The 13566-nt window shown below is 33.7% G+C and overlaps 3 protein-coding genes across 5 annotated transcripts in view; 1 reads left to right on the top strand and 2 right to left on the bottom strand.

Moving 5' to 3' along the window:
• Window positions 1–456: 456 nt before the first annotated feature.
• On the bottom strand, window positions 457–2005 carry p24-1 (p24-related-1). The gene is made up of 3 exons (XM_011300519.1): window positions 1645–2005; window positions 1239–1484; window positions 457–1006 (listed from the first exon to the last, which is right to left on the bottom strand). The coding sequence occupies exons 1-3, from the start codon at window positions 1798–1800 to the stop codon at window positions 779–781; spliced, it is 630 nt and encodes a 209-aa protein (XP_011298821.1). The 5' UTR covers window positions 1801–2005; the 3' UTR covers window positions 457–778.
• A 527-nt stretch (window positions 2006–2532) lies between these two features.
• On the top strand, window positions 2533–4799 carry LOC105263976 (ultraviolet-B receptor UVR8). 3 transcript variants are annotated; one of them, XM_011300518.1, is made up of 7 exons: window positions 2533–2664; window positions 2752–2977; window positions 3065–3255; window positions 3315–3444; window positions 4044–4170; window positions 4372–4540; window positions 4608–4799. In XM_011300518.1, the coding sequence occupies exons 2-7, from the start codon at window positions 2754–2756 to the stop codon at window positions 4772–4774; spliced, it is 1008 nt and encodes a 335-aa protein (XP_011298820.1). In that variant the 5' UTR covers window positions 2533–2664; window positions 2752–2753; the 3' UTR covers window positions 4775–4799. The 3 variants fall into 3 exon arrangements, with proteins under 3 accessions (XP_011298820.1, XP_011298818.1, XP_011298819.1); XM_011300516.1 differs by having other exon boundaries at window positions 2533–2691; XM_011300517.1 differs by lacking the exon at window positions 2533–2664 and having other exon boundaries at window positions 2704–2977.
• A 2842-nt stretch (window positions 4800–7641) lies between these two features.
• Eip93F (Ecdysone-induced protein 93F) overlaps window positions 7642–13566 on the bottom strand; it is a 69609-nt gene continuing 63684 nt past the window's right edge. The window contains exon 11 of the mRNA XM_011300514.1: window positions 7642–9460. The gene's annotated coding sequence lies outside the window, so the exon portion shown is untranslated. The remainder of the gene's footprint in view (window positions 9461–13566) is intronic.

Here is a 13566-nt window from a genome sequence, read left to right as displayed (position 1 = left end):
TGAACAACTTTTATTTCAAGCAATTCATTATTAAACTAATCGCCTACGAGATCTAGGAGTTGGTAAAAAATTACCACAAAATGAAAAAAAATCGCTTTCTCCAATTTTCAGTCATAAAATAATCGAGCTGTCCACAAAATATCTTTAGAAAATCGTTCACTCCACAGAAATAGAATAACCTTAATTGGGGATGATTTCAAGAGAATAAACAATTTTAATAATTATACAAATACACGAGATGAGACGGGCGCCATGTTGGAAATGCCGACAAGATGGCGTACCCATAATTCCGATTGTTTCTATGAGAATGAAAAAATTGTCAAGCTATTTTCCAGAAATTTCAATCACTCTTTGTCTGAGAATTCGTGACGCAAAATTTTATCCATATTCCACCGATTTTTTTTTCCATTTTGTAAAGAGTAATTGATAAACAATGGGACAATTAACACTCTGATCTTCAAACAAAATACGAAGGGCAATGAATTTTATTGCTAGTTCCTCCAGTTTACATCAATCAAATTACAAATGGAAGGAGAAATTTATTAGAATTGATCGAAATTTTCATATCTATACAGTTACAGATAATAGGAATAAACACACGGATCATTCGAAATAAATAACCACATTCTGAGACCCCTGAAACTGGCATCAAGAAAACACAAGTGAGCAGTGAAAAAACATTGTTTATCATTGCCTGTATCCTGAGAAATTGGGGTACATCCCTGCCACTTTCAGGAAAAATACAATTGTTTTATCTTCTATCTGATTGATTTTGGGTTCAGAGTCTCTGATAAGATTTGTGATCAGTGAAGAAATTCTTGAGTACCAGAACTTGTCCGACTGTTGTTATGAGGATGGCAGCTGTTTCCATAATTGACCACCACAGGACACGTTCATTCAAGTCCTCGGCGCGTTTGCGGCCTTGAGCTTCTCGCAATCTGTGAGACGTTTGATAGTCCACCGTGCGGATTAAGTTTTTGTGAATGTCCTGAGCGTACGTCTCCATCTGAAAATATCATAAAGGTGTGACGTAATTACGTGGAACTTGGTGATATTGGAGTACAATGAACATCCATTAAAAATTATTCCGTTCTCAATCCATATGGAAAATTTGTCAATATATTTTTTGATATTCTGGAAAATTGTTATACCATTATTTATAAATATTCGCGATATACTTCACACAATTATTCGAAATATTGCGAAATATCTATTTAGATTGAACTGCAATTTCTTACCTGCGTCATGACAGTGACATGTTCTTCCAATCCAGGCAATGCATCCTCATCGCCAACTTGGAAGTCCATATAAACTAATTTGTGTGAAAATGTTGAAAACTCATTACTGAAACACGCCTTGTATGCACCACTATGTGTCGCTACAAATGTATGAGAGTCAAATTGAGTTTTGATTTGACGATAAATTAATTCTTTATTGGGAGCTTCGAGGGTCACGTCGATGTCATATTGACCACCAGTCACAACCTGAGAACCAAATTATCAAAATTAATAGATTCTGAACTGAATATTTTGTCACGACTAAAGAATAATTATTTGCATTCGTCATTATTTCAGTATTCAAGGTCAATGATGAAGTGCAGACGTGAGTAAAATGCAGTTTGAGGTTATGAATAATTATTGATACCTGAAATTCCACAGTTGCTGACTGATTTGCTTCGATATCTTGATAGAAACATTCCTTGGCGTTGTCTGGTAATTCGAATGTCAATTCAACACAATCAACGAGTAATAATGATGACAGAAGGGAGACAACAACTAGCCACGTCGTCCAATAGTCCATTTTCCGAGTTTTGTGTGAATATTTTCAAGATAAAAAACGAGTCAAATACACATTCAGGTGTATAATTATAGTATTTTGTACCTTTCGCGTTTGCAATGAATCGAGAGACTATTTTTTTAATCACTCCCGGCCACCAAAATTTACGTGAAACAAGCTATTTTAACGTGGCCGGATATGTTGCTGCATTCTATTTATCTTTGAAATTTAACGGCGACATCTGGAATTTATTGTCAACACGGCGACAACAGGAATTTATTGTCGATATATTGCCATCTGTGACAACCAGGTATTTACGAACAAAATTTACTCATGGCTCGCACGAAAGGAAAACGCTATATAACCGAAATATATATTTTTTTATTTTTGGTTGACGCGTATACCTTTCCGAGTTTTTACATTTCATTCCTTTCCATGAGAAAACCTCAAGGACAATCGGCCGATAGTGTAGGGTTCTAGTGCAGCCTTCTGTCACACTAACTAGAAGGATATGATCGCACTGGAGAAATTTCAGTCATGACTTTCAGAGGGAGGGGTCAAGGGTATGACCAAAGGGCATTGACTATACTAAAGTCAGCATAAGTTTTTACTTCTCTGGGTACCCCCACTCCACGTAGTTACCACTTGTAACCATGTCTCCCACTCCTAAAATCAATGTTAAAACTTATGCTGACTTCAGTATAGTACTGCACCCCAAGAGAGGGAGGGCGCCACCCGCAATGAGGATGTCTGCCCGTCAGCTGACTCAGGAACTGCAAGAAAATTTTCGTTCGTACATTCGCTCATTAATTTTAAAAAATTAATAAATTGTTTTCTTTGACGCTGCACGACGAGAATTTAAAGTAGCTCAATTGCCGTAAATCAAGGGTCTGTGTATTGTTTTATCAATTGCAGGTTTGTATTTTTGTAGGTTAGGATAGGTTCATTGTTTACATAAAGTGCATGTTTACATAGAAATGTTGTTTTATGCCGGTTTGGCGGCATCTCCCCGATTGTTTGGTTACAATGAGGACATCGTGATTAGTAATGGATTTTTGGAACTTCCGGATGATATTTCTGGGGTTGAAGTACAGTGGAATTACTTTTTGGTGTGGAAAGGAACGGAATTGTTCATCTCTGGGAATTTCGGAGTGGGTGATGAGATCAGGCAGTTGGCGTTAACTGAGGGAAATGAAGAAAATTAAGTATCAGAATTAAACAAATAATTTGAACTGTGGATTAAAACACATTGAATCTATCATACTTGACCTACTGTTTCAATTTTTAGATTCACTCTGGCTTTTCCAGATAAAGAATCTGTCACGATTGTCAGTTCGACCCACAGAATTTGGCAGTACAAGATTTACGAGAGTCAGTGGAGACAAGTAGACAATTTCTTACCCACCAATGATGAAAATCTAGATGAGTTTATCACAAAGATTGATAAAAACAGTTCCGTAGTCGCCCTGACAAATTTGGGTTTGTAGAGGGATAAATCATCTGATGATTTTCAAAATTTAATATTTCATGGATTTTAGGAAGGATTTTTAATATACCAAACTTGATTGACATGCCAAAAAGAGTTAAATTCGTGGACGTTGCTTGTGGATTCGATCATTCGATCATCCTAGCTGATAATGGGGATGTTTACTCTATGGGGATGGGCACGTAAGTATTTTCTTTTTTTTCATCACGATGTGCCGAAAAGTAACTTTCCCGCACACTGTGCAGAAATAGTCCATTTCTTAACGAGTGTGGAAACGTGACTTTTGGCGAATGGGATTATACCACTCGCCATCGATTCATGCTTTAAACATCCCACACACAAAAAATCACTTTTCCGCACTTGTTACGAAATATACTATTTTCTTATCATCGAATACCGTGAACACTCAGTAATTCCTCAGGCTTGGGGGTCTGAATTTTTTGGGGAAACCAGCAAGATCTTTATGAACCGAAAGAGATCCACATACGTGCACTAGTGGGGATCTCAGCTGGTAAATATTACTGCGCACATTTCTCGCACTTGAGAGGGAGAACGGGAGACATTAGACAGAGAATGCTCAATGGACACAATGTTAGAGTGGGGGAATAATTCTCCTTATGCGGTGAGACATTGTGCATTTAGACGGGTGAGCAATTACTGAGGGCTCACTGTACGTGATACTTGACACGAAGAATTTTGTCGGTATATTACCGAAACTACTTGTGCTATCCCATGAAAATTAATTGCTCGCAAAAGTACGTGTTTGTCTAATTATTTTTAGGAGAGGACAGTTGGGACATGGTGATTTAGAAGACTGCGATGAACCAACTTTGATCGAAGCCCTGGCTGGCCTAAATGTTATTCAAATTGCTGCTGGTGGCTGGCACAATGCAGCACTTACAAATGATGTATTCCATTCAATTACTTCTGACTATTAATTTAAATCGAGTTAGTGAGAGCGTTCGGTTTTCGGTAAATGTGGAGATTAAGGCTCTCACCTATTTTTCGTCACCGGAGTAGTATAAAATCAATCTACATGAAAAATTCAGACATAAGAGTACAATTCCATGAGAAAATTTCAAATATATAAAAGAATGGAATATTTTCAGGGGGACGTTTACATCTGGGGGTGGAATTCAAGTGGAGAACTTGGGGTTGCGAGTGATCAAAAGGTGATAGCAGTACCCACAGTAGTAGATTTCACCACTGATGATGGAGACATGAATGAACCTATGAAGAAAGTTCAATGCGGAAACAATTTCACGATATGTCTGTCAAGTAATAACTCTTTATTTCCCTTAGACATTATTCTGCCAATGAGAAATTAATTCTAATTAATTTGCAGATGAGGGGACACTCTGGGGTGCTGGTTGTAATAAATATGGTCAGCTGGGGCGGTCCGAGAGAAGCTCAGAAAATAAAAATTTTATCAAATTGCCGACAAATTTTGGAAGCAAAAGAATTGTAGATGTTATATGTAATGAATGGGGGAGTGTATTGAATGTTCAATAAATTGTTGCTAAGGAGTGAAAAATAACACACGATATGTTCATCATTTTTATTAATTGGTTTTATTAATTTTTTTTTCCATATTTTGTTCAATATTTTCAGAAAATAACACTCCAAAGCGAAAAAACCGTATATTCTCACCAATCCCAATGTGTGTATAATATATATTATACTTTTTTCATATATATAATATTTATATATATATATTCATAATAAATGTGGAGTAGCGCACACTTTAGACTGTTATGTATCGATACCGTTATAATTTTACCGATAAATTACAAATATTGAAAAACATGAAACAGACACAGAATTAATCGACGAGCGACAATTCATTTCTAATAGTCCAAGCGATTTTTCACCAATTACTCCATCCACCCTATCTCATTATCCGGATGCAACTGATCAAGTGTTTTATCAGTTCACTGATATCGGGGTGATCTCGACCTCGACATTTACAATAATTATATCAATTGAAATAGAATTTACATCGAAATTAAATACGAATCACAGATCGGTAACAGATGAGACTCGAGATCACTTCAATTCATCACCACAAATTTAATTACAATGCGATGAAATTCGTTAAAATCTACAGCGAATGGTAAAACACTTGTGCCGTTGTGTAATTGAAAAATTAATGCGAGTAGAAATGACAAATCCCTCGTCGTCAATCTGAAGTTTACTTATTATATTTGTTTTCACACCGAAGTCAAAAAGGCAATACGCAGTATGAACTTACCTAATAAATGTGTGTATCAATTATGTGGTATTTTTTTTTTTGCTTTACAACTATTTTACGGTTTGTGGTTTGTCATTCTCATGTTTTATTCAATAAAAAACTCATGGTTTCGTGTTCAGTTTCTCTAGGTTCTATACAACGCGTTCTTCACTCGAGCGCATCGAATTCATAGCAGAGATGGCTTTTTTTTTTTTTTTTTGGAAATGAGGAATTTTTGGAGGGGACACTGGGTGATTACAGGGAGCATTCGAGGTTCTACATCGAGAGCAGTTGTATATGCGCAGCAAACAGAATTTAAATAAGTTTATCAGAATGCAAAGTAAAAAATTGACAATTATTTTCGTATTTTCTTGTGGCAGCGAAAACTCAATCTGAGAAATCGATTCATTTATGCCTTTCCTAATTTGCTATTGAATGGATGATTTATCCGGTTTAACGCTTTTTTTATGGTCTCATTTTATTCCACAAAACTCCAAGTTTTGGAAGCCCATATGAATAATAAGAATTTTAAATAAAAAAATTAGGATTAAAGTGGTGAATCCCATGTTCTGGGAGAATTGCTCTGGGCAATTGAATAATTTTTTTGTCGAGTCAATCGAAATATTAATAAAAAAGAAAATTCCCAATCCTCTCTACAATTTATTCCACCGAAATATCTCTTCAGTTTTTGTTTCTTCGATAGAAAAACTGAAAAAAGAAAAATATCGAAATTCACAACCAGAAATTTCTGTGTAAATCATCTCAATAAAATAAATGAATATTCTCGATCGAAAATTTCCACAGAAAAAACAGTTGAAATTGTCGACAGAATCCCTCCAGAAAATTTCGAGTCAATTAATGATTGAATGAAATGAATTTCCATCGGTGCACTGAAAGAAAAACCGATAAACATAAACATAAAATGAACAGAATAACAAAAAAATTAATATTTTCAATTCGATTTTTATTGAAAATAATACAACAAAATGTTTCATAATGTAATAATAATAATAATTAATTAAAAATAATTAATATTTATAGATACGTACTTGTCTTACTTGGTATTACCTAGATAATCGTGTCTTAAAACGGCATTTTATTTAAATAATAATCATATGATCATCCGTAATTAATGAAACGTGATAAAACAATATAATAAAGAGACAATAAAGTTAATAATGATCGATATATCTAACCGTAAAATCATGAATCAATAGACAAACTTAATGGCCTAATTAACCATGAAATTATTGTATTTATTCATTGTCGTCGTCCTCTCGACCACATTATTCATGAATAGAACGTATCAATTGTTTCATATCCTTTGATTTATCCAGTTGTATTGTAAGCTTTTTCATTAATCTTTCGTTCATCGTCTAGCAAGTAATAATGAGTAATTAATTAATTAAATTACACGTTGCTTGGATATGCACATAGAGATATAAAGTCATTTTTGGTCCCACCTAACTGCAAACATTATATTCATACATTTTTTTCATTATTCTTCTGAATGTTGGGCTTTGTACGCGTGCAATTGCGCGTACGTGTCAGAAAAAAAAAGAGACTTTTCTCGCTTTTGTTTTTTTGTTGTTAGCACGATTACCCCTTGCAATTATCATTCCTCAACATCATCTCATTCAATTTCCATTTATTCTCAATCATCGGAGCCAGTGAATTATCCATGTATATTTTAAATTTAGCTAAATCATCACTGGGAAACAATTCCTCGCCTTAAATCTACAACTGGCATTTGTTGTATTTCTTTTCTATTACCAATTACACTAAATTACCTAATAAAATTATATATTCTCACTATACATATCGATTCAATTAATCGAATTTGAATTTATACGTCAATTAATCAACAGCCAATTGCCAAATTATCTTTTTTTTTTTTTACCATTCAATTTTTTTAATTTTTATCATTACAATAATAAGGCTATACAATTTTTACCATATTCGTCGCAAATACTGGTATATCAGTCTCATTTACCTCAATTCTATGTCTTCCTGGGGAATACGCAGAACCAAACTCTAGATTAATGCCAGTTGTATTTGTCTTTAATTCTTCAACCGGTGACAGTGCGTGCGAGAGAAAATAGGAATTGGTAAATCTGATTTCGAGATAATCGAGATTCGATGCTTATCATTTTATCAATTCTCTCCACCACATGCCCCCAGTGCGGCGTGTTAAATCAATCATTTAACATATCCTCAATGTTAACTAATAACTTCACAACCATTTCGACAACAACGAATCATCAACAAATTAAGAGTCCAGATAAAATGATAAATTATTGTTGAGAAAGCCCTCGAACTGCCACGACCTACCACGACTCCTATAAATTAGATTGCGTTTGCAATTTGAAAAAAAAAAAAAAAACATACGTCGGGGGAGTCCTGGGCTGACGTCGGCAGACGTATCACATTCTATAATCGTGAATCGCAATTTTACGGTGGCGTCTTCCACTCGAATTTATTTCAACTTAATTCGCAAAGAAATGGGGGAAAATAAAAGCTTTTTCATTTTTCATTGGAATTTTCATTTTTCCCCATCAATCATTTTACAAGTTCTTATCAATAACAAAAATCTATCATTTTCCAGTTGTTTTCATTTTGATCGCACAGTCGATATCTGAATTTCTGAGGACTAGGGCGAAATGCAAGACCTTTAATTATTTATTCAAGACTCAATTTTGCAGGTTGCCGCCATTCCATTTTGCCCTGCCCTTCAATAATTCAATTGTTTGCTGTTAAAAATTTCTGACGTGTTATTATAAATAAAAAATGGCGATAAAATTCATGGATTCTCCGCCGTCGACCATTAAATCCCAATTTGTCCATTAGCCAGTGAAATATCTCGGAAAAATGTATCAATATATAAATTTGCAATTATTTTGGTCTAATGCGTAATCGTGTTTATGTAAAAATGAGTTCTGTATACAAGTGTATATTATATCCATCGTCTTGTTATTCACACGTTGAAAATCAGGATTGAGGGTTATAATCTGTCATTGAATTCATTTGTAATGTCGGTAATATTTATTTGCCACATGATTTTCATTTACACACAAAGGAAATAAAAAAAAAAAACCGTTGAACTTCAGTACGTAATCCTCACTCACTTGGACGTAGGGGCACCAAAATGAGAAATTAAAAAAAAAAAAAGAAAAAAGAAGAATCGATCAATTGAAAATAAACAATAATGAAAAATAAAAGAAAAACTAAATGTTCATTCCACTGAATATATTAATAATACGTTCGACAATTGTTAATTGCTGGCATTAATAAAACAATTACGATAATTCGTTATCTAGATAAATTTTTGTCTTGTCTGTGTTGTATTATTCATGATTTCATCCTTCATTAAATAATAACTGGTAAATTCATATAGAATATAAAAAATATTTTTCCGATGCATTCTAACTACCTAAATTTACACGTATAAAACACATGCGTTCATCACGCATTTTCTTGCCATTTCTTCATTTAATTATTTTTTTTTTTCATCATTTTAACTTTAATTTTTAATTGTTTTTCGTTATGATTATAATCGAAAGGACTTACGTAGTTTATCATCCTTCTAGGGGTGGAAGTATGAACAAATAATAGCAATAATAATAACGTCTACGACGGACGGTGGGTAGATCTTAAAGGGGAAATATTATAGGGAAAAAATGGGAAAAGGGACAAAGAGATGCGACTTAAAGACGCAATACCACGATAAATCGAGGAAAAATAATCGATTGCATGAAACGCGACCTCGATATATCAAGCCAAGGCCAAAAATATCCACTAAATACTACATAATAATAACGAAAAAATAATAAGGAAGAACGCATATTAAAAAATGAATAAAAACAATAATTGAAATAATTAATCTACAATGAAAAAATATAAAACGTCGTCTCGTTGATTACTTAATAATTACACTGTCAGGTATCTGCATACGTTCTGTCTGGATTGTACTTGAAAAAAAAAAATATTAAGAGAAAATAGTTAATTGCTCGGGTAATATAAAGTTTAACAAAATGGGGAGGGGGCGTTAAAATTAAACAGAGCAGAAAAATCTACAACAAGTGCTTAGGGAATTAATTGGATAACTTAAAGTAGATTATCGAGGTTAAAATTGATAGAGATAACGGGTAAGACTGGCTCGATGTGGAGAGGAATCATTCTCGAATGAATTATCATTGATTAATTAAAAATCTAGACGAGTGAAAATACAAAGCGATAATTGGTACGCGGGGGAGGAATTATTCGCGATTAAATCATGGGATTGGGACGAGTTATTTTGATATCTTATTGACGATAACAAAATTCTCCATCCGCTAATCAAGAAAACACCAGAAAACGCGGGGATTTCTGTCTCTCTTTTTTTTTTTGGAATGAGCACTCCTGCATGAAACCTTCAATTGCACCCTATCGGCCATATTTATACAATTACACGTTAAAGTCTCGTGGTTGAGTGGACCTAAACCCTCCGAATGCTGTGAAAAAATAATAATAATAACACGGGGAAAGAAGTTGGCGCTATCCCCCTGGAATGAATCTTGGAATGAATGATTTTCTAGAAAAAAAATGAACAGAAACGAAAAACAAAAAAAGGAAAAATTGGAAATGCATTAGCCTAGCGCGAGAACGAGAACGCTGTACACATCCCTCATTTTTCTCTCTTTTAATTCCACATGAACACATTTGATTATTTTTTTTTTTGATTGTAACACTCCTAAATTTCCTAACATCCTCCACTCCTAATCACCAAAAAAAACCCTTTTTTACAAAATTTCAGCAACAAAAATATTCTCGCCCTCATTCAGCAATCCATGTTGAATAAAACAGGAAATAAGTACATCATCGAAATAAAAAAAAAAAAAACAGAGTTGACACAGGAGAGAATGGAAATATAAACTCTAAAAATTGCACAATCGGTCTCAATAAATCAACTTAAATGAAAAGTTCTCGTATACGCGGCGCTTGATCCTAATTTCACGACCCCTACATTAACAATAAAAAACATTAAAAAATGAAAAAAAAAAAGAAGGAAAAACGAATTTAAGGAAAATAAACTGATGCGTAAGACCATACCGTTAGCGTAAGTAAATGGGCACAAACACATCCTCAACATTTTTTTACGTACGTATACAGTAAATAGTCTCTGTCCTTTCGTTATGTCCGAGTGTTCAGTGAATGGAGATGTCACAATAATTTTTCACACGAATTATGTTACATTACAATCGCCATCACTCACTTGTTAAAGATAAATTTCTCCTCATTCACATATACATATACATATTTATATATTACATATACACTTTCCATAATTTTTCATCGATTTTCCAGATAATCATGCGCATCCAGTTGCATCCACAGTTAGTCCAGTATACGTTTATTAATTCCGTCTAAATATTAGTGCAATTAAATAATGCTTGTTTTTTTTTTCGACAATTCAATGAATTTTTGAGTACTTGGTGCCGAGTAACGGACCTGGACGATAGTTAAGCCGTACAATAAGTCTTATTTATCATTTTTTCATCTTTCAATAAAACGAATAAAATCGCCGTATATTAATGCATAGGTATGTATGTATATATATATGTATACAAATATATAAATATATATAATATACACATGTATCACTTTGACCTGTTAACGGTTTCGGCTAACTTGCACACATTGTTACAACAGTACCTAGTCACTCGTGCCACTTTTATTTTCTCTATTCAATCAAAAGTTTTTTTTTTCCCCCTTTCCTGCCTTTTTTTTTTTTCATCAACGATCGGAGTAATTTAATCAATCATGAACCAGTAATCGCTAGTGAATGCGTACTTATCAGCTATTTCATACTTAATTTTACTGTAATCATAATAACAATAATTAATAAGAGATGATTATTTGAAAATCATAAGTCATCGTTCTGCAATGACAATGATAATAAGAATTAATATGTATTCTGTTGCTGTTTAAGTGATTTAGGTGGTTTTTTTTTTTACCATTTTCTGTTATTATTCTGGATTACTATTGTATTTTAATGTCTGTGTTTTCGGGATGCGGCTGTATTTCTATATTTGTCCTATGTTAATGCGGAAATAACCAGAGGATTGGTCATGGGAAAAATTGTGGGAATATTGGTTTTTCATTTTTTAGAGAGGAGTTCAGGCACTCCTGAGACAGATCATTTACAAGTCAATTATTCTATTAGTCGCGTTTGCACCTCGCGTGTTATACTGGTAAATTTTTAATCATCCATTAATGCATATTAACTGTTAACTTTCGGAATTGTGAAAATTGATAATGCCCTCGCTTCATTATTCTATTAATTCATTTGTCTCTATGAAAATTCATATTCTACTGCGGTTTTGCGGTAATAAATAAAAAATAACGAAAACCTACAGTTTGCTTGCGAAGCGGAATGATAAATAATGATAATCATACCTGTTGTTGTTGTTGTCGGATTGAGAGAAAACGAGGGAGATGTTGTTTCTTCGAGTTCAGCCCTCTTTTTAATAATTTGACATTTTACAGATTTTTTTTTTGCTGATTCAGACTGTCAAGTTCTGTCAATTCTTGCAAAGAAAGTTTTTTATAACTTTGGACAGCAATTTTTTATGCTTGAGTGGAATTCTAATTTCACTCTGCGTCTGGATTTTAAACTAATACTTTACAGCCTAGACCGGAAAATTATACGCCTCGTAGAGTTGTATAGAGATTTTTTCTTCTGTATTTGTAAAGAAATATTTTAAGAACTCCCTCAGGGCCTGTTATTTACCGGCCTGGGCTGTAAAACGAACATTCCCGTCCTAGGCTGTAAAATTTCACTTTACGGACGCCAATAATTTTTAATCAAATTGAAACAAATGATCACTGATTTCTGAAATGTTTCCATGCACGAAATATCGTGTACGCGTAATGTATCCGTAACAAAGACATGGACCAATAATATTTCACCGCGGATTGAAAAAAAAAAAAGCGGGTACACCAATGCGGGAGGTAGAATAACCTAAGAGAATTATCTACAAATAAACAAATAAATCCCTGGGGGTATTCCATTGACGATGTAGAAAGCTCCACGCAATCGTCAATACATTTTCCATTCCGTAGAGGTTATTTTTTTTTTTGTGTATTCCACCCGCAGGGGCTGGCGACCGAACGGGTAATTTCTCTCCTCGTTATCTCTCGTTTGTAACAGCAAAATTCACGGATAATAAACTCCCAGAAATCGAAAGAATTATCATCCTCTACCATTTGTTTTTCTCACGCTTTGCTTTGATCCTTACATAACTTCACGGTTACAACAATTGGTTATCTATTTGTTTCATTTTTATTTGTTTATTCTTGTTATTTTTCAAGAGAATATAAAAAATCCTGTGGCACATTGACGGTTGGAATGTTACTTTGTTTCATCTTTTTTTTTTCAAATTTTTCTTTAAAATTCAATAATTGATAATTAATAATAATATAGTACTTCTTCGCATCATTAATAATATACTTTTTTTAAATATGTTTAATGTATGTTAATATAATAATTTGTATATATATTTCATATATATACCTTTTTTTGTTTATTTATAATAGTATAGTTTTTTCTTTCTTCTGCACTTATTTTGTTTACATAATGTGCTGACTGCAGGTTTTGATTTGAGGGGATTTTTCGTTCAATCTCGATATATCGACCGAGACAGAACGATTCCGCATTTGCTTCACTCTGTCATTACTCATTTTATTACTTCAATGTTATTTGTTTTGTTCAGTTATCACTGCTGGATATGGCGTATAATTAATATTGTTGTACATGCGCTGTATTATTTTTTAAATGTTTATATTTTCAACGACGTCTGCACAAATCGTGGAGAAAACGTCGATCAATGCCTATTGTTCGTATATTATGTGTTGTTGCCGGTTTATTATTTATATTGAAAAACTTGAATTGCGTCGCGATACCGATGAGTTTGCAATCGGAATCGGATAGATGGAGCGACTGCGCCGACTGGTGTCGCTTGGGTATTTAAACCGGGGATTCCCCCGTGTATCTACTCTCCCACTAACCTAAAACACTATTGGTTCTTTGTGATAT

The sequence above is a fragment of the Fopius arisanus genome, unplaced genomic scaffold (genome assembly GCF_000806365.1).
Source record: "Fopius arisanus strain USDA-PBARC FA_bdor unplaced genomic scaffold, ASM80636v1 scaffold00018, whole genome shotgun sequence".
Lineage (NCBI taxonomy): Eukaryota > Metazoa > Arthropoda > Insecta > Hymenoptera > Braconidae > Fopius > Fopius arisanus.
The sequence above is the reverse complement of the archived record's forward strand: the minus strand, read 5'-3'. Positions and strand labels throughout refer to the sequence as shown.